At 38.8% G+C, this 22,564-nt stretch overlaps 1 protein-coding gene and 1 non-coding gene across 3 annotated transcripts in view; one reads left to right on the forward strand and one right to left on the reverse strand.

Moving 5' to 3' along the window:
- Positions 1 to 386: 386 nt before the first annotated feature.
- The window catches only part of LOC105568481, a 131,504-nt gene continuing 109,326 nt past the window's right edge, over positions 387 to 22,564 (reverse strand). For both annotated transcript variants that reach the window (XM_012024186.1, XM_012024185.1), the window contains 2 exons: positions 7,758 to 7,895; positions 387 to 5,880 (listed from right to left, as the gene is read on the reverse strand). In XM_012024186.1, the coding sequence (XP_011879576.1) occupies positions 4,840 to 5,880; positions 7,758 to 7,895 (1,179 nt within the window). In that variant the 3' untranslated portion in view covers positions 387 to 4,839. The remainder of the gene's footprint in view (positions 5,881 to 7,757; positions 7,896 to 22,564) is intronic.
- Trnas-aga lies at positions 15,146 to 15,218 on the forward strand. Its single transcript has one exon. It is a non-coding gene; the product is annotated as a tRNA-Ser (tRNA).

Consider the following 22,564-nt stretch of genomic DNA (forward strand, 5'->3'; position numbering starts at 1 on the left):
AAAAATTGTGTCCTCAATTCTTAATATGGGTACAGGACGCGACAAATTTTATATCTGGCTTTCTCGAATTGAGTTTTTCAGATTAGTTATGAGATAAAGCGAAACGAACGATGAACTGGTATTTTACATAAAAAATTTAAGAATTGGAGCGAGAAAGAAGTCGATAAGAGGAACAACTCGCGGACTGCACAAAACACGGTCGTGTCTCAATTATCGTGAACACGTAGATAACAATGATTTTCGAGAGCAAGTAGTACAACTAAAAGCGAATCCTTTCTTACCGATTTCCTCTCGCACAAAGTTGACTCACCTTAAAAGCTTGCTAAAAGCCTCGTGATACATCTCGTTCGGATCAGGTGAAGGAAATTAGGGCAGAAAATGGGCAGTTTATTTTAAAAGTACTATATTCATCATTCCTCTCGTGTGTATCTTCTTGGTATTCGTATTGTAGAGAGTTTATATACAAATGTGTACACTCTGTACATTCTGTTCTACACGTTAAACGTTAACACGTGATCTGTACATAAATTTCGGATTACTCGATTAGGTCTTGATTTGCTTCCAAACTGCACTGTGAACACAGTTCTCTCGATCATAAGTGATTTTCACGCATGCTCTCGATCAATTTAATTTAATTGACTAATTTAATTAGCGATCTGGTCGTGGATACAGAAGTCTGCGCACGCACGGTCGCATTCTTTTATTTCTTTTGGTGTGTGTACACATTCTGCGTGAGGACAGAATCAAATGTCGAAATGGCACGAAGGGGACACGCGAAGGTAAATCATACTCAATGAAATATATCGTTTAGTCGTAATACTGTTGCATCGGATATGTACGATTATATATATATATGTATACAAGTCACATATGTTTTTCTTGTTAGGACTCGAGCTTTTTTCCCCTCGTCGTCCGAAGAGGTTTTAGCTTGTTCAGATCAGATTTCGTCGTAATACACACAAGTATATACAATTATTTCTATACCTTTCCTATTAGTAGTAATAACATTAGTAACAATAACGACACATATTATTTTCTAAATTAAAAGAACGTGGATTTTTCATGAATAGAGAAGCGTCTTTTAGAAAACTCATTAACAAATAAACTACTCAGCAAGAGTTTAGAACAAAAAGTTAATAATATTACACCGTCTTTTAAAAGTACACAACTGGAAAAAAATTTTTAATATAAATAGTGGGTTAATTTATAAATAAATAAGCATAATAAGGAACATATCGGATGAATAAGTATTAAGGGTAGTAGATAGGGGACGATCGATAGATATTGAGTGAGACAGTAATACAGGAAGTATTTTTAAGTTTGTAACTTGACGAAGAAACGGGGGAGAGATTTTGAGAAGGTAACTGAAAGTAAAATCCATATATTTTCTGACGGAAAGCTTAAAGTATCACTGTCAAAATAAATAATGCCCTATGCTTCGCAGCGAGTAACTTATTATTATTCATTATACACTATTCAGCTAAATTGTAAATTAGACAGAAAAGCGGCATATGTAACATTGCTTTCAACATTTACAAGGAATTAACCATATACAAGAATTAATGGCGGCCCGTCCAGCTGCAGAGTCGCTGGGTGATCTAATGGTTCGCACACAGAGCTTAAAGCGGAAGCTGTGCAGCCGTCGCGTGCATGCTCGCGCTATCATGCTTGGGTGACTATCAGACCGCGTGTGATTTCAGACGTCCCCGGCGGCACTCGTAAAATAGACGCAAGGCCGCCGTTTGTCCGATATTCAACTCACATCCCGGGGTGCTGATGAAAATAAGTACCGCGTTCGTGGATCGTGAGCAGCTGCGCGTGCCGGCCGATCGGAGATACAAATTTGACGCGATCGGGCGTGGCGTGGCGTGCGTGCATGCACATATACGCAAATTGGTCAAATATCCACGTGGATGTGTGAAATAACGTGCGTACGTGTGTGTGTATTACGAATTATAAATGCATCTCTTCAACTACCTGCTGACCGAGCGCGCGCAAACCCGCACGTTTCCGTAGAAATCTCACCACATGTAAAAATAGTTCGCCTAATATTATCGTCGCGCACGCGTCTGCACATCATTGCAGATCCCCCCCCTCTCTCTCTCTCTCTCTCTCTCTCACTCTCTCTCTCTCTCATTCTCTCTTGACGCCGATCAATGCCAGTCGCATTCCGCGGGGATATCGTTAAACGATACCGAGAAGCAAAACTCGGATTTGCATTTTCTATCTAGAGTCGCATTTCAGTCGGCACATTTTAGGATTAAATGCGGAACGTGAACACACGCCTAAAATCGAATGTTAGAACATCGCGTTTTACCTCCCACCTTAATCCTTTGTTTGATCCACAGCTGCGATAGATTCGCAGGAAGAATTATCGGAAACGTCTTCCGGCACGCTACACGCAGCGTTGCTAAAGAAGAAGTATCGTTTCACGAAGCACACGGTTAGACTTATACGTGATGGGAATACGTTGGATATCAGAGAAACACAATGTTCTGCGAATCCAGTGGCCTTATCCAGGGATATACGGTTTGAATTTCTTCCTCAAATTCGCACTGAATCGATAACTCGCGAGGTGCCTGTTCGATCAAAATAATTAGCCGTTTCTTCTTTTTTTCACGCACGAGGGAAACCCCACGAATCACTTTAATTCGCGTTTTTCCTTGCGACTAAGTGGAGAAGACCGCAGGCCATCGTGGAGGTTTGTTTTTCTCATCGGTTAACGAGTGATTAATAGCCCTCGATTCCCGCCTCTGTTCCCAGGCGGTGCTACGTGTAAGAACGAATGAAGTTCCGTTCCCGATATGTTACGTTCCATTAAGCCCGCGAGATTTCGCAGAAATCAATAATCAGCATCGATAGAGCGCGTTTTCTTATCTCACGCTGCCCCATTACGGGCTCGCGAAAATTATTCGAACATTCGGAAGAATTTCTGTCACGGCACGATACAATTTTCATCTTTCCCCGGCAGAATTTTTATTCTAATGAAAATAAAAGTCACATCGGTCCAGAACATTTCACGAGACTTTGGTTTGATATAATTTAAGGGAAATGTTCGAAATGAAAAAGAAAACTCGTTTCACTCTATAACCCAGATAAATTTTTTTCATCGCAAGATTAATTACACTGGTGCAATATTACTCCGCATTGCAGTTTTTAGATATAATGTTAAACCAAAGTCGTTACGTGTACACTGCTAAAAGAAAGATTATGAAAAAGATATTAGAATAATATATTAATGCAAATATGTAAATACAAATAAATACTATTAAATGTACTTTATACACAAGTGCGAGTTCAAAAGCAAAAGAATCCTTTCATCTTCACTCGGAATCGACGGCGCGTTTCTCTCCTTTTTCCTTCATTTTTTTTCTGTATATAAGTATACCGCGAATACTTCAAACGACTCGATTTAATCGCGCTTAAGTACTGACCCGGAGTCTAAGGTCCAGATTTTTTTTTGTCGTTCTTCTGTTCCGTCTCACGATTCCTTTATCGCACAGATAGCGTGAAAGGCGGCCATTGTTTATGGGGCAAAATAATTCTCGATTGCTTGGTTTCAATTGCTTCCGTCAGAAACTTATTCGCACGATACTACAAACTGTCGCACTTACCTGGTCCGCCTGACTGATGCGACAATATCTCTTTACTTTTACCTCCTCTAGGAAACGCCCCAACTCTAAGCGAATACAGTTGTCACTGCTTATTAGGATCGCACTCATACTAACGATAACTTACCGCAGACACGGCTATATACATGATTGATGTACACTCTCTTATCGTTTTTAACGACGATACGATTAACATTAAGCCCGCGTTGGAGAAAATTCACGTTTTCCTTCGAGAAAGAAACGCGGCGGCTCGCGTGTGAGATCAAAGCGTGTGCGCGCCGCGTGTGTAGAAAAACGTAGCAGAGACGCGAAAATCGGCCGGGGTGTGGTTCAAACTGTAAAGCGAACACTAGAAAGATATAGAAGCTCCGATCTCCTGGTCCAGCGATCTCTCCGTCATGTCGATCGATCTGACGACGCATCGAAGGAAACCGAGGGACGATCTAGCGCCGTCGAAAGAGCTCTGAGTGCCAACCGTTCTTCTCGAAGGACGACCGAATCTCCTCGTGGCTCGATTAGGCCAGGTGCGATACATGGGGTCCAAGCTGCATCGCTCGAAGGCACTCCAAGCGATCGATGATCGCCGCGGCGGTAGATGCGCGTGCGAAAGACACCCGCAGTGCTGCCAGGAGAGAGTCGGAGTCCTGCACCTGAACACAGGTACCCTGAAGCCCTCCGGCGGTTGTAGAATCGGCAAGTCGTGCAGCTTCAAAGCTGCCTTCGCTCGCCACGGTCTCGAAAGCAGCGAATCGCCCGCCGTCGTCCAGCCGGCGCGATTTATCGGGCACGGCGTGGGATGGTTGATCGGACCGTCGAATCGAGACTCCGCGCTGACGTTGATTGAATTGGAACCAGACGCGTCACTGATTGTTGTCGATCCCTCCAGTTTCGTCGATTCACCAGAGAATCCCTCGACGTGTCTCTCTCCGGTCGGATGGATATGAGTCGATATATCACCGCTCCCGGACTGCTGCTTGATTCTCGACAATTCGCGATCGCAGAAGTCACTGACCGTAAGTAATTTCTCGCCCGATTTCTCGCGATCGAGCGCGTCGCGACACGTGGATCAGGAGGAGGAGTTCGCTTCTACGGTGGAGCTCGTCGAGGCGTCGTCGTCGAGAGAACTCTGCGTGGCGACGGTCACCTTGTTCCCACTGCAAGTCGCCGACGGACAATTTTGGCGGGGATGGCGTCTCTTGTAGGGCTCCCAATCCCCTGGACCCCGGCGTCAGTGCGTCGCGATCACGTCCGGGGCGCTTTTTGTGCTCTCTATGCTGAACGGCCGTCTCTGGTCCACCTCGATCACCGCCTCCGCCCGATACCTCGGGTCCATTGTCGGCTGAGGCTGCCGCTTGGTAGACGTATTGCCGGAGGAGTATTGCGACGTGCTGGACGTGGTATTACTAGAGCCGTGGCCGGATCCGTATACGGAACTACCGTATCTCTCGCCGGAGCCCACGGTGGGCTGCCGTATAAACTTGGGCGACTGTCGATAAACGCCGCTGGGCTCTCTGCTGGGCTTGGGACTTTGGAATCTCTGGTAGGACGGGTAGTCCAACTGTTCCGGGTACTGGGCAGTCTGCGGCGCGGGCAGTGGATAATTGGACTCGGTCGTCGAGGACCAGCCGGGTGGCGCCGGTATGGGATTGTGCTTCGGACAGATACCCATACTGCCGTCCCGTCCGCGGGACGCCGGGCTACAGCCGGAGCATTGAGAAATGCTCTGTTGCTGCGAGCTCTGCTGAGACAGTTGCGAGCTCGGCTGCGACGACTGCACGCTCTGATGAGACTGTTGCGGACTTTGTTGCGACTGCTGACGATGATGGTAATGATGATGATGATTGTGAAGACTGGTCCCGTTCTGAGAGCTGGGAGCGCGCACGCCAAAGGTCGTGAAACCCAGCGGCACCCCCGCGTCTGGTATCCGCGGCTCGAAAAGGCTTTCTCGGGTTTGGCAGCAATTGTCACGCATCTCCGGCTCCTCGCTGGACTCCTGCAGACGTTCCTGAGTGGCGTTGCTCACGTTATTGCTTTGGTGAATGTCGGTGATGTCGCTCGTGTTGTAAGTCATCTCGAGGACAAGGTCCTTGGTATACTCCTGAAGTATCATAGTGGTGGGTGGCATCAGTTCCTTGCTGGGCAACACTTCCAAACTGGGCGATTCGCTGCCATGATCATGTAGATCTGTTGTGGAAACCGAAATTGGACACGGCGTCGATTTTCTACCCAGTTCGTCTAAGCGATTCTCTCTGGACTGTCTTATGTGCTCCTACAAGAAAACGTAGACACGAAACGTTGCATAGTGACGAATACAAAAATCTGCATGTAAAGTTTATTAGTAAATTTAAAATATTATTTTCTTGATACGCTTAAAAAGAAACACAAACGGTTTTTCACAAAAAAATGGCTCTACTGATAAATTTTAAAAAGTGAATATAGTTTGGTCGCCCTTACTTTATTTATTGCGTAAATAAGAAGTATTTTCGCACCGTGAAATTGATAAAATCGTACTAGAATAAATTATAACTTTGTTGATCTTAAATAATCTGTGGTATCCATTGTTGTTTTCCTTTCATTCTATGCGCATTTCTGCGAGAATTGCAGAAACTGGCATTTGTTTTTCGTACACAATGTTATTTCGATTACAAATAGGCAAAATATTTTTCACGAAAATATGTCCAATTTTACAAAAGTCTGAAAGCTGAAATCCGACAGCTGAATGAGTTTATAGAAATTATTTTTAATAATTTACTTTATACAAATTTTAATTAAATAAAATAATTTATTTCATCAAATAAATAATTTCTCTATTGTTTCATTATATCTCATGTATCGCTTCGTGGCGCTGCATGCGATTTACATACATAATTATTGTTAAAAATAATTAAATTAAAGCAGAAAATAAGCTTACTCGTATAAGTAATTCAAATTTGTTATTTAAATATGATAATACAGACTTTTTGACAAGGAGTAAGTTTATTAAGGCACATTACTAATTTATTACAAATTGATGGAAAAATTACGATACAAACTTATGTTTATGAAAAATAGGACAATTTTTAAAAACGCAATTCTGAAGCTTAAAGACTTTGTTTTATTGCCAAGTTTTACGCTCCAACAAACTTAAGCCATTTCCATGTTGATCGTGCAAAATTGGCAAGAGCCTTCATAATGCGCGAAAATGAATTATTTTATCTTTGCTCCAAGTCTTCAAAGTTGAAAAATTCTACTTAGAAATATTTTATGGAAAGTAAGTAATGATTTTTTTGCCCCAAAGCGCTCTTTTAAATTATGTTCAAAATAAACCTTTCCATTCGTGACTTATACAAATGGAAATTCAGCAACGAACGTTTCGTATCATTTCAATTCAGTATATTATAATATATTACAAGTACAATAATATGTATACATATGAGAAATGTCACATTAGACTAATAACACAGAAGAAATATTTACGTGTTGGCATAATTATTATTTGGAAAAATGCAATCACTATATATAGTACATTCGTTTAAATATTACCTTTCTGCGACCTAATTAAACAAGAGCGGCATTTGATAGCTAATTGTTGTAAAACAAGCGGCCTTATTGAGGCTTTAAATATTTAAATAATTAGGCAAATGAAGACACAAGAATTAAAAAAAACGACAAAACTGAATTTTTACATTGTTTCGTGCGGACGGAAAGGAACGTTACGATCAATACTTTCATTACTTCTTTCGTCGACCTCCAATGGTGAGAAATAAAGACACCACATCGTCAAAGCAATGTCACGTCACCGAGGATCTATTGTATAAATTTTGTAAGCACACTGAAATATTGCGCGATCGTAAAAAGAAAAATGCTCCCGTCTTGACGCTGTAGGAAAACGTATTGTCGATTTTTAATAAAACTTGCAACCAAGTCTCGATCGTAATCAACAATTTTATATAAATAATACGATATGTATTTACGAAGGAGAACATCCGCGGAACAACTTTTATGAAATATTTTCTGAAATGTAGGAAACCTTCGCGTATTTCCGTAGAGACTCCGTTTTCCGACCTCTCGTTTACTGTAACTGAAGGCACGATAGAACAAAGAGGGAAAGAGAGAGAGGGAGAGAGAAAGCTCGGGATTCGTGATAGGAAAATAAAATTCACTCACCTGGATAATGCGGTGATCGCGGATGAGCTTCCGGACGCAGTTGAAGACGAAGGCAAAGCTCATGCCAAACATAATTAGAGAGAAAACGACGAGGATAATGACGATGTGCTGCGAATCGATCAACCGTATGTTGTTCTTCTGCAAATAAGGAAATTAAGCGTGCCTTCAATATCCCTGATCGTTGCTTACCATGCTAATTTAATGTTAAGTAGAAAATTGGTATATCATACGAAGCGTAAACATTTTCAATTGTCGTAAATAATTCAAAATTAATTTCAATTGTTGTAAATAATTTAAAATTAAATTGATTTCAATTAAAAAGTTCAATTAAAAATTTCAATTAAAAACGTGTGCCTGTGTATTTGCACATAATGCATATAATGAGTTGTCTCTGTACACTCTATGTAAAAATAATTAAATGTTAATTTAAGAAAAATAATTTTTTTCTGGCTTCCAATTTGTGGGACTGCATCCTCTCTTACGCCCGCGTAATTTAATTTTAATATGCTGCATACGCAGAAAATAGAGTTGTAGCAATTACATTGTTTGTAACATGCGCGTTTATACGATAATATGATATTCCATCGATGCGTTGAACAATTATTAATACTTCATAATCCACAGCGTGGTTGCAACCATTAATTAAGGCGCTCGAGTCAAATAAAATATCGGGAGAAATGGGCCGGGGCAGTGTTAATTATCGTTTCGTTCTAGCTCGAGCTTTTCCATCTAGTTTACAGACGCAAGCACTTCCCGACAATGGCGCCTGAAGACTCGCTCGGATTCGTCGGTGCACCTCGACATCGTGGCACGACGTTCACCCTCTTGTCACCGTCGTTCTACCCCGTTTTCAACATTTATCGGCTACAGAGGTGTCGCGCTAAATGCCTTCGTGAAATTTCAGGAGAGCGTTACACATTACGCAGGAAGGGTTCAAGCGCAAAGGAGAAACTTGCGAAACATCGCGGCACATAGAATGCATGAAGCAAGTAGGATCGACGCGATCCATCTTCGTCCCTGTCTCTCCTCGCTCCTGTCTCTTGCGTACCGTCCTTTGTCTCGTAGAATGGCGACGCCGCCGCGGATTTTGCCTGTTTGCTCCTCGTTTACTTAAGTGGTTGTAGCGTGAGAGTAACTCGTTGAAATGCTACTTTATATCGCGTTTGTTGTAGTTTAAGCATAAAGTGTTTGCTACTCAGCACATTTGGAATGGACAAAGTGATTTTGCTTGGCAATTAAAGTGCGAAATAATCGTTTTAATAATTTTTCAACAACAATTCTATCGTGGTATAATGTGAAGTTTTCCGGAAGAGATATACGTATATTATACGAGATTATAGCTATAGTTACTTTTTTCCATTTAATTCTTTCCAGCATTTTCTATAACGTCTTAATACGTGCTTTTGTTTCAAACTTCCAGAATTTAGTCTTTTCGCATTTAACCGATTCTTGCGTTCTGCATCAAACGTATTTCTTGAGATTGAATCGCTTAGCTGAAATAGCAACTTTGTCTTGCGCAAAACGTTGCGAATTTGCATACTTGCGCAAGTAGTGCCGTAATTAAATGATCAAGTGCGCTCTAGATGGTGAAGACTTCGGCTAAGTACAAGATGGATTAAGATCACGAACTTTGTAATCGCTCGTATGATTCTCGTGTGAATTCGTTTGCTCCAAGAATATATATACATATCCCAATTTTTCCTTCTCTTGACTAATTAAATAACTATTACTTTAAGAAACAATTAGCTTAAAATTGGACTATGAGTAGTTTTAGAAATTTGATGTCAAAAACATGTATTTAATTTGTTTACCAATTGTACGAAGATACTATAAGTAATCCAAACTATTCATAGTAGGAAGTGCATTTGGTAAGTTCATGCTGACCGAGAAACTTTACATGTGGAAGGTCCTGCGAATGCGCATTACGCGATACATTGTACGCGAGTCACGTTATATATTCAATGCTTACACAGTAATAACTAATTTCAGCAGACCAGTCTTGCACTCTACTGTGACACAAAGTAACGTTTGCCCACATTATTGCTACTCGCGGATCCGGCTCGGAATGCACCATTAAACTATGGAGTAATTTATATCGACGTCACATGTTGTCCGTGTTCATCTGTGTTCGCTTACATGTTAGTTCAAAGAGATGCCGTTCCCCTTTCTTCCGTCTGGGTATATATCTCCGTGTCCCGGTGGTCGCGCTATAATTTCCCAGCGTTTATCTTTCGTGCGCTACCCAAGTTGAATTCGTTGCTCCGACAGCGAGAACATGTCCACTTAAATCCAAAATGCTTAACGCGACGGAAAATCAGCTTGTACGGACGTAGAATAAGTACGACATAAAATTGAAATATATTATTTTCGCGATACTTGTTTGCATTGATATTTGCTAACGTATAAGTGTTTAATATTTTCTTTTATACATTAATGTAAACACATAAAATTATTTATTAAAATTTATGTCTCTCTCTATTTTAATTGTACTCGCGTAGTTTCCTTATAACGTAAACACTCGCATGGGAGGTGTATTTTACGCCCAAATATTGGATTTCAATTTTTATTATTCTCTTTCAGGATTTACAATTAAATGTTGATAATATTTTACATATCTCTCAAAGGAAGATAAGCGCAATTTTTTTTCTTTAATTACGAAACAATTTGTGCAATTAACGGGACTAAACAAATGTTTATTCTGTAAATTTAGTACATTTTTAAGACTCGGGTATATTTTACACTTCACGTGGATAACGTTAGAGTTAAATATGTATACACTTACAATTGGAGAAGAATCTACTAGAATTACGTAAACATGGTAACGAGAAATTTAATGATATGAAAGCTGAAATAAAACAATGCGATGACTCGAAAATAAATACGTGAGCAATAGCATTAGTACCTATATCGCTGTAATTTGACTACACTCTACAGTGCATTCCACGCGCATCCATCGATTACATTTTTATCAGGAGGAGAAATTTTTTTTTATCCCTTCAGTTGAACGTCACATCGCGCGAAAAATGCGTCGGCAAATTGGCCGACGACAAGAGGAAGCAACGCGACGTGCTGAAGTCACAAATCGTCGGATAAATTCTACCGCCGAGCAATTACGAGGATCGCGCGAATATTAAGTCCCCCTTTTCGTCATGTATGCCGGAATAAGCTATTATAACACCCATCTCGGAATTTTTCGGCGTTATTTCCGAATCGCTTTCATATCTTCCTTCTTTCTTCTTTTTCACACAGACACCCTCGCCCCCCCCCTCTCTCTCTCACTCTTTTAAAGGAAGAATTAAGCTCTAAAGTCGTGATATCGTTCCGTATGCGGGTGTACGAGCAGGCGGCCAAGGGAGAAACACGGGAAGAGAGATTGCACAAGTGGATGCTTCCTTCTGCTTCCGTGAGTCAGAGTGGTTTATTGTTATGCTCATACGCCCGGAATCATTGCACGTTTTCGTGAATGCGCTGCTCTACACGTCGCTCTTGCATTGGAGAACCCACTACTGCGCTCAACTGACACCTTTCGTCGGCTTCACCGGCGGGAAACTGTACGACAAACGGTGCGGACCGTCAGAAGTGCTGGGCGTTATTTTCGATCGCCACATCATTGCACGAATATTAAGGTAATTAGTGAGGAATTTAAGAATGCCTTTGAGAGTTCGCGAAGCTTTCTAAGTAATTAAATTGATCATTTATTTTAATTGAACCATCGTGCAATTATATATTAAACATTTTTTTTATTATTTTATTAACTTTTTATTTATAGTATTATACACAAATATATTCAGAATGTTGGAACACACCTCGATACAGACAATTTTTTTTGAAAATTTGAAGTCCACTTTCCTCTTAAAAAGTTTTCTTGCACATAATTGATAAAATAAGAATAAAGTTTACGTACAATTAGACAGAATTGTTTATACAATAAAATGCAAGATTAATTGTGAAAAATATGAATTTATTATTTGTGCGTTAGTTACTATTAAACGCGATTCGCAAAAAATATTCCCAAAAATACCTTGTTTTTCTGCCTACATTCGATTCCATTATGTAACCGATATTGGCCATCGTTCAAAGTGCATAAAACGACTGTCCAAATTTATGGTGATTGGTGAACGATACCATCCGAGTTTGAATTCGAAATATGTATGTTCCATTTTATCCCCCCGATTCCCAATCTTGCAAATTTACTAGCATATACCATTTTTGTAAATGTCAGTGTGGCAGATTAAAAAAAAAACTCTGTCGTGACACGCGACACATTGCCATCCTATTAAAATATGCCATCTTGCATGTTCCCCGCCTAATACAGCGTGATGCAAAAATTGGTACAAAGTGACATATCAGTTTATCGACGGATTTTCGCGTGTTTTTACGGAGGAAAATTTGTACTATTCTAGCAATAGAAATTCTTGACCACGTCCGTGAACGACGTACTACGAGCGCGTACTACGAGCTACCGGAAAGCTGAAGGTACGGGAGCTATTTTAAATATTTCCGCTATTTATGGCGACGTATTCGATGTCCGTAAATGCCAGCATTCACTCCGTAAATTCCGGTCGCAGGATGTTGCTTTGAATTATTAACATATGAATTAACAGCTTTCGAAAAAGCTTATTACGTATATTTGCAATAGCAAAGGTTTTTACGGAAATTTCTTGTACGCATTTCTATAGCAGACATAAATATTGTATAATACATATCTCACAGTATTGATAACAGTCATCAGCTTATGATGACTACCCTTGGCAAAATTTTCTTTAAATAAACTTAAAGTTTTTAAAAGTAATCTTTCAAATCTAAGAGTTTACTCTTAAATCCACACAGCACAGAAAATTAAAATAATGTTGCTGAAACGTTGCAATTTTGAATGTTGAAGTATAAATATCTTTTCTACGTTGAATCTAGGTTAATGTTTGTACATTAATTCTTTATACTGCTGCAACGTTAAAACAATTTTGAACAAATTTTTTTACATTGAAATAGATACTTAAAAAATGTATAATTATAAAATGTATATGTATATGTATATAATATTTTTGCAACGTTCAGAAATTTTCTGAGCTAAGATTGGATTATCATTTTGATGGAATAATTCAATTTCAGCACTTCCAGCAGTTGTAAAAAATATTCTGCTAAACGCGACGAATATTAACTCAATATAATTTAACAATGTTTTCTGAATGTTTAATTGTAACGTTTACAAGACATTACAATTCAGCGGACATTAGACGTTTTTGCAGTATCTGTTCAACGTTGAATCTACATTTTTCAACAATTGTGTGCTGTATGGGAAAGAAGTTGAAAGTTTACTTAAGAAATTTTAGAGTGATTTTGGACATTTAAAGTAATTTTTAGATAGCCAAGCATATCGAAGTTTCCACTAGAGGGCCGCGCGGCATAGCACTTTCTCGTAAGAAGAAAACCGCACGTGGTAAGTTATATAACACGCTTTTCACAATTCTTAAAGTCTTCTTTTAAATTCTGAAAGTAAGTTTTAAGTTTACCCGAAATAAAAGTTTAAAGTGTCCAAATTTACTTTTCATATTTCTTATTTTTCTAAAGTAAAATTTTAAGGTTTTTTAAAGTATATTTTCTCAAGGGTAAAACGCAGTTTATTTAAAAATTCGGCTAAAATCACAAAAATGGCGAGAAAGCATCGCGTTTCATTTCGCAAAGTGGCCCTCCGGCGGGACACTGAACTATCCCATATAACACACATATCGCGCGTTGTGCGAATTAGATCTACTGTATTTGAGTTGATAGAAACGTCCTATTCATTAAGGTATTTCACGACAGCTCGGACACACACCGCTCGGTCGAAACAGTGTTTAACAATAAGACCAAACAACTCGTGCATTCACACGCATTGCCCGTGTATCCTCACATGGAGACCTCGAGGTTCTACGTGATATCGACTGCTTGCCATACTTTATATAGACACAGTCTAACTAGAAACCCTGTTTCCGCACCCAAATCCGGAATGCGCCACCGTCTTGTTTCGCCGTCCGTAGAGTCGCGTTTCTTCTCAAGTGACAAGCAATTTCTGGAAATGCAGGGTCACGCTCTGTAAAATTTACGTCCTCCCATCCACGTCGGTTCCCGTGTCAACCAGTTAAAAGGCATTTTTACGGGATCGAAAATATTCACGCACGTACTTTAGTCGGCTCGTACTTTAAACGCGAGAGAATGTCTATTTTATGTATACTTCAAACAGTGAAACAAATTAATATCCGGATTTAGAGCTGGAGACATTTAATTAATGCCATTCAATTTGCTCAACATAGTAAAGTTTTATACATATAATAACGTTTGATACAAAGTACGAACATTTTACGAGAAATTTCAAGCTTTTACGCATGTTTTTTTACACCTGCTGTACTTTGCGCTTCAATGATTGCCAGTAAAAGAATGCGAAATATTGTAAATCGGAAAGACGCAGACCGAGAACTATCTGATTTCGTTCAACCGGCATAAACTTTAAGAATCCTCTTTCTCGGGACATTTTACTTGGCATTTTTTACTTCAGGTTTATGTCTCTCCTTTGCATGGCGTCCTTCTAAAAGTAAGTATTAGAAATATTTTCCACCAAGCTGTATAAACGCGCGCTCCGCGAACACTAATACTGCAGCTGGAAAAGAAGGAAACAAATAGTAGCTCTGGCGGGAAGTTTCTGCAAGACGGAAATAATTAGTCGCTACCGAGGTTACCAAGAAAAAGGTTTGAGAACCTCTCATTAGCAAGAGAGAAGAAAACACCCTGTGTACGCGTGAGCACCTCGTTGCCTTTCCGATGCACTTCCTGTTTATTCCCCTATTGCCTTCTTCCGTTCGATGAGCAAGCTCGCTAAAGAGGTTACTCATTAGAGAACATTTCCTTCAGTCTGCCCGTTGTTAACACATTAAAGCACAGACGCGAATGACCGAGGGATAGATCCGTATGAGAGTTGACACATTTTTTCAAGCTCATTGTATTCGCTTGAGGAAAAAAGATTACTCGGTGAGAGAAATAGCATTTATTACTGACATCTGTTTACTTCTTGCATTTTCACTCTTTTATATGTGATAATAAGTGCAACACAGGAAAACATCTGATTGTACAAATTGAAAGTCTAGTAGATTCAATCGGAATCGTACGATGCTTATAGTTAAGTCCAAGGTTGAAAAGTAACTCGTTATTTGTAACGAAGTTACAGTTACGTTTTTTTTTGGCAACTCTAACTTAAACAATGTAGGAAAATTGCACGACGACCAATGGCTAGCAAATTCTAATTAACGAAATTTATTGCGAAAAATATTACCTCAGCCAGGGTTTGAACCTGGACCTCCCTACACTCTAGGCGGACGTCTCAGTAGTACTGTTTATTGCGACTAATATTACCACATGCCTCAGTGGTCGAATTGGTGAGACGCCTGCCTAGAGTGCAGGGAGGTCCAGGTTCAAACCCTGGCTGAGGTAATATTTTTCGCAATAAATTTCTTTAATTAGAATTTGCCAGCCATTGGCCGTCACGCAATTTTTCTACATTGTTTCAATAACTGGCGTTAAATAATTCTTTACTCTAACTTAAGTTCGTTACTTTCTCTTCATCTGTAACTGTAACTTAACTCAGTTACATTTTATCGATAACTAATAACTAAGTTAATAGTTGCATTAATAGTTATTTTACATATTTACATATTTTACATGCTTTAAACCTCCACAGATCGTATTAGGCCTCGCATTTGCGCATAAACGCCTTTATCGACGCTCCACAATTCAAATGCAGATATTTGATATTTTTATTTTCACTGCAAGAAAGTAACTGCAAAGTGACGATTCGTTACTTTTTGAGTAACTGTAATTGTAACGCGTTACTTTTCAGAATTGGTAACTTGCAACTGTAACTAGTTATATTTCTCGCGAAAAAATAAACTGTAACTGTAACTAGATACTTTCATAAAGTAACTTTCCCAACTTTGATTAAGTCTACGAAACGTTCTTGCTATAAAATATCGAGATAATCAGAAATTCTATCGAAATATCTATCGAATTTCTGTGCCGTATAATCAGAATACTTCTGTATATATCTTACTGTAATAACTAAACCATTTTTCTCAAAGAACAAATAAATCGACGTTGAATATTTTAATGTCACTGATGTTGCCTAACGTTACAATCGTTTATGAAGATGTTGCGTGAGTTTCTCTTATACAATAGGAAAAATAAAACAGGACTCGTACAATACGTCCGAACACATGATACCTTCCTACTGTTTCCGCGCCGTACTCTGACATTGATTCTAGTAGTTCTGAGACTGTGAAATATGATCATTCTCTTTGAACTCCCGTATCATTTTTCCTACCAACGCACGGTTTTCCTTCTACGATTTACGCTGCTTGCCTGCACAACGCGTACTTTCAGCTATTACGATGCTGCCGTGCGATAAAGGGAACGAATCTCCCTTCCGCTGCACATCGGTATAAAATTGGATGGAATCCACGTTTTCCTGTGCACCGCGCGAGCGTATAGGTCGTGATTTTGTCGCGTTTCGTCCGTACGAGCAATTTCGCGGTCGAGTTCTCTCGCGTGGACGACAGCGTTATCGTGGCTGTACTCCGTCTTTGGTTTACTGTCACCCAAACGGCGTAACTCCGAACGGTTTATCGGAAACGATGCCTAAACTGATAACCAAAACAGATCTGTAATTATGCGCTTTTCGAGTTACCTACTTATTCGTTTGTATTTATTTATTAAAATTATATGCATGTGTATTGTACACGTGTATGTGTATCTATAAAATATATTTTTCTTTTATTCTCAAATATAAATATATTTATATTAAAAAGATTGAAGATTAAATTACTTATATTAAATAAATTAATAAATAATTCTCAAAGCTTGAAAAATCCTACTTTATATTATATTATGCTATTTTCGGATGTATAATATTATATATTATTGTTAAACTTGTGCTTGCATTAATATGCAAGTTTCGTCCCTTCAAGGATATCCTATATATATTTTAATAATTCTTAGGCAACTCTTTAAAAGATTCACGAAGGAGGTGAACAGGTATAAAGTTCGATTTATTTCGCATACGATCCCTAGCGCTCTTCGGTCAGAAAGAGCATCAATATTGCTTCAATCCTCGATGACAGTTAGCTTAGCAATCTTACAGACAACAGAATATTATGTTATTAAAATGTCGCGACGTTTTTCATGTGTATTCAATGTAAAGGTTTTATAAAGTAAGAATAAAATGGTTGGACCCGTCTGTCGTACAAATTTAAACAAAACCCTCGCAAATTCTAAAATTCAGTGAACGAATATCGAATCTGGTTTTTCACAGTGCGCGAAAAATTGGAATTAATGATAAAAGTAAAATTAAAAATATGTCCAATACGTGAAACGTAATATAAAAATTTTTAATTGTGAAATAAGTATTGTGCGCATGTTCAAATGGTTTCCGCAACTCTTGTGCGGTAGACACATCTGTGTTGGTAGATAGGATTACAATTATTAAAAAAAAAATGTGTAACCAGCCGTATGAAAGTGTCGGGGAAAGTTCGGATGAGAATGCGCAGACAGGGTGGCATTTTTGACTATTACAGTCTTTAATTTAATTAATCGCCGTTTTGTGCACGGCTAATTAAATTACAGTGTGATGGCGTGTAACGCTGAAATGCAAGAATCTACTTTAATTTTGTCGCGATCTCGCTTTTGCGCGCTCAGTTTTTGAAGTTGAAAAAATGTCCACACTGTGCAGCTGTCGTAGTATTGCTAAGAGACACATCGTAATTATGATTATTGTGAAATTAAAGCCGTTCATCGCATAGCGTTCATTCAATTGCGGAATAATTTATGAATATATTTTCGAAATTACGTTGGTATCAAGCATCTTATCAGAGAGCGTCGCGCGATGTAATTACGTAGGAAGAGAAATAGCTTTCCTTTAACGAGAAACTTATTTGTAACTTGAGTCGGAGCAAAATCTTTAGACAAGGGTTCCAGCATCTGTGAGTACTGTGAACTGTCAAATCATTTTCGTAATACGAATGCGAGTGTCATTAGGCGCAAAATGGTGAAACGAAATTATTGACATTGCTCAGATAACATTTTTATTCTTTATCGCTTAAATCAAAACTTTCCAATGCACCAAATAAAAGAAATTGAAAATACATGCATTTAACTAATGTGTAATTTAAAACCTCAGCTTTCGGTGAGAAAACAATCGGCAGCGATACGAATTGCATGAAACGCTTTGGTACGAAGAATCTCAAAGTATCTGTTTTTGATGTTGGCATTAAAGTAATCCTGGAACAAAGTTGCGTCCGTTAGTGGAAGAATCAGAATCGGCACGAAGAAATGAGTTTTAATTCCGGCCCGTTTCACGCGGGCGTTGATCTTTTTCAAGTATTTTCACAAGGACGCGCTCATTTGCCGGCAATGTGAAAGCAAATGCAATATTAGCGCAAAGGTAAGAATATTATGACTTTGAATCCTTTCCTGCGAAGATTCTATTTTACACTGCTGAAGAAAAATTTAAATGAGGGAGCAATAATACAATTATAATTACTTTACATTAGAGATTCGAATCAGTTATTTGAAATTCTGAATTAATATCAAGGACATTTTAAATTTTAATTAATACCAAGGTACATTTTATAAATGTTAATTTAATTTTTTACATGGGTGCACTAATAATTGATTTTCGCACAATTAACAAAAGCCAATGAATTCAATTTATTTAAGAACATATTCATATTGTAAAGTTATATCAGTCTATATAGTGTTATAAACTATTTGTATGTATTGTATTGGAGAAAACAACTTGCTTTAAAAAATTAAGTCCTCTCTAAATATTCATATAAATGATTCTATTAAACTTAATGAAACGTCCAGATATTTTTGCCATAAATGGCTGCGTTTCAATAATTAATCATTGCCAAATGAATTCAATATGGTGTGTTACTTGTCATCGATTTATTCTTTAGACTGACACATTTGAATGTACGTGTCGGGGTAAACAGACACATCTCTCAATCGCGATAAATTCGCCACTATGTTGCGAGTGACAAGTGAATGAGAACGTTTATTTTCGACTAACAGAGCGGCAAAATGCGTATTGTTCGTAGTCACAGTAGAAGATATTAATTGTCGTTGGCCATTTAGTAACAATCGTTTGCGCGAATTGAAGTTATACGCGTTGTCAAATGCGGCGCATGAGCAAGCGTGTGTGTGTTTAAATGTTAAATCGCTGAAAACCGTCGAAATGAGAAGTACCAGAGATCTTGCTGGATCAATAGACAATAATAATAAGTCACAGATAATTTGTAAATAATAATATTGTAATATATGCAAAATATTAAGTTTAACATTTTAAATCATCTTCTTAGCTTCGTGAGAACATTAAAATTTTTCTAATTGCGCTATGACACTAGTACTTTTCACGATTAAATTATTGTTCTAACGTATTAATTAAATCTCGCCATTCGGCCCGCGGGTCCGTGGAAACCGAAATAACACTTTTTTTATTCGCCCGTGTGTGTACAACTCAAATGCATTTAACGAGAACAAGTGCTCCGAATTACCTACAGTTTTCGACAGGCAATTGCTGTTGATAACGCGTTTTCAGAGAGTATTGAAAATAATAAATTTATTAAATCAAAATTGTTTGAAACATGAATTTTATACGGGAAATGCCATCTTATTGTGCGCAAATAGCAATCACGTTTTTTAGAGGACAATAACTGTTCGAGTTAATAATTATTTATAAATAATATCAACGGTAATGGACAATCATGGATTTTCTACCGACATCATATTGATTTCGCGTCAATAATTTACATTTTCACATTTAATAATTAAATTAAACACAAAAGATATTAATATTTTTGCAATTTTAAATACATAACTAAATGTGATACATGTAATTTATAGTACAATTTATGATATACACGCACCAAGCTCTTTTTTACACTAAATATCATAACACAAAAACATTAATAATTACGTAATATTACACGAAAAGTAAAATGTAGCTGCCGTAGCTAAAAACTGCGTGTGGCAACTAACTTTCAGTTGTAAAATATGGACAGTTAATATTTTGCTGCCGTGCCTATTGTGTTAGGTGCGACAGCAAGCCGTTTGCTGTGGTGTAGAAATTTACAGTTATGGCAGCAAAATATATTTAGCAAACCATGAGCAGCTACGGTAGCGAAAATGTTTCTTTCAGCGTAATAATTCTCGACGAAAGAGCTCTGTTCAAAATCGTTTTCCACGTGTTTCAATTGTACATCGCTCTCGTACTCTGCGTGACTCAGATTTTCCATTCCGTTCGGAACGATTGAGATAAAAATACGGAATAACATTGACGGAGTCGCGTGCGGCAATATCAGGGGAGCATTATTCGCCGTTAGATTAATATCCCGTCGGCGGCATCGTGCCGTCGTTTCGCCGTTGCCTTGTTCTGGTAGTCTGCCAAAAGCGCGTAGTATTGTACGTCCCGGAACCGGAAACACCCACCCGTATAACCGTCGGGGCGCACATCCGAATATCACCGAGGGAGGGAGCGCCCTTGGAATTGCGCGCAGCCTCGAGATCGAGACTCTCGCGAAACCCAGGCTGAAGTTGGCCGCGCCCGTTGCAAAACTTCATTCGAATAAATTAATTAGCCCGATGCTACAGGCAGAGACGAGAACGGAAGAGTTGGCGACGGGACGTTTTGCGGGGTTGAAAGGCGATTAAGTCACAGAGACGTTCTCGTAGGGCCGTGCATGCCGGACTCGTGGCTTGGCACCAACAAATAAGTGACTGCAAGTCACAACGAATAACTAAGCTCTTCCATGAAGCTGCTTAATGCCGGATTTACACGCAAAATTATTCGTATTATGAACGTCGTACACAAATCTTCATTCACATCGGTGATAAATATGTTTAAGCGGTAAATTTACAGCACCCTTTTTGTTGTTGTAATTTAGGGATGTCACTGTGGAATAAATGTCAAACGATGATAGCAAAGTTTCCTGATATAATTCATGTGCGATTTATCTTAATGTGCCATTTAAAGTTTAACAAGATAATTAATGTTCTCCTTAACAGCTTTAATTTTATCAACGACGGAGGTGAATAAAATTATTTTAAAGTTACCGTTGAATCGATATGCCACGAGTGTCGAACATCTCTTTGCAGCCTCTTCTACTTTGAATTAGAACGGAGATACGAAGTGTAAAAGATCGTCGAATGATTACGTCTCGTCAACGCCCTACCACAGGGTTTCATATCCTGAAACCCAGGCTAGGCGATGTGAAATGAGCTTTTCGAAAGCCGTAGATAATCCCAACTAAAAGACTACAAAGTTCTCGAGACGAAGTACTCTTAACGTTTATCGTTAGATCATGAACTGCTCATCGTGTTCTAAAGAGACTGCCATTTGCACCGTGAATGCCTTCCACAGTATCTGTTCGTAGGCTGTCTTGAGAATCAAATTATGGTTTTTTCAAAAGTTTAATTTCCACGTCAAATGAAGCTAAAAATGGCAATTTTAGGAATACTCTGTTAATGCAATTATAATCGGACAAATTATTAATAACATTATTTCTTTTAAATTACGAACTTTTACGATCTTACACTTAAACAAATAGTAATTAATAGTGCCGAAATGGAAATACAATGGCAGTAGTATTTAATAATAATACAATGTAAAAGCGCTCGGGAAGCAAGGAGAATGGAACCATGCGAAAAGCAGCCTATAAAACTGATTTTGCTCGCAATTAGAAGAAGCAAATTGCCGCTCCAGATTACGAGTTCTGAGATGCCTTGTTCGCCGAGCCAGTTAAACTAGAGGGGGCCATAAAACTTCCCTCGAATAAATTAATTAACCTGGAAGATCAGGAGCAAGTAAAGTGGAAGCTCAGAGGGCAATTAAGACGACGCGACGTATCGTTCTTGCTGCACTGTAATATTGGGTACACCTTCGTGGTACAAAACGAGAATATACGCGAATAGTTTCAGCGAGCTAACAGAAGACGTGGCTGGATCGCGGCAAATTGAAACGTTATTTGGAGGTGCAAATAGCCCGACATCGCGATACATGCGCAATTACACACTTAAATTCTTTCGTCCACCTATACAGGGTGGACCAGTTTAATTCGTACACGGTAATATCTCCTCAGGTAGGAGTGATGGCGGAAAATGCCCCAGACAAAAGTTGTTGGGTTTCGAGGGGGGCATAAGATGGTGTCATTAATTTAACCTTGAATAGTTGCTTGAAGGTCATGTGAAGGTCACCTTCAATTTTTTAACTGGAACCCCCTATTGTTCATTATACTATCTTATTCTACTAATTAATATGAACAACTTTTGTGTGACATTTTTTTTATTTGCCTAATACTTTTTGAGATATTCAAGAGAAAACTTGTAACTTTTTCAATGTTTAGCTTATGATATCTCGAGAACTGTTTGTCGGAGGGAAAAGTAGTACAGGACTTTTTGACTTAATTTGGTCTCAGGAATATGCTGTTACAATATAATATAATTTATTGATTCCCCTTAGGGTTACAATCACAAATCTTACTTCTTAAGACCGCATATACAGGGTGCTACGCAATATATTGACTTCCGGTCATGGGAAGGTAGAGGGGACTAAGACAAACAGAAAAGTATTGTACTATTTTGCGCTTGGACGAATAGTTATCGAGATACGAAATTTTAAAAATCGCCGTATTAGCCCAACCTACTGGCGAATGTAAGCGCGCAGTGAGATGCGTCGGCCTAGCGGCCCCGCGCGGGGAGACGTGCGAGCGGTCGCGTAAGCGGCGGAT

The sequence above is a fragment of the Vollenhovia emeryi genome, unplaced genomic scaffold (assembly GCF_000949405.1).
Source record: "Vollenhovia emeryi isolate VEMERY1.0 unplaced genomic scaffold, V.emery_V1.0 DF939129.1, whole genome shotgun sequence".
Taxonomy (NCBI): Eukaryota; Metazoa; Arthropoda; class Insecta; order Hymenoptera; family Formicidae; genus Vollenhovia; species Vollenhovia emeryi.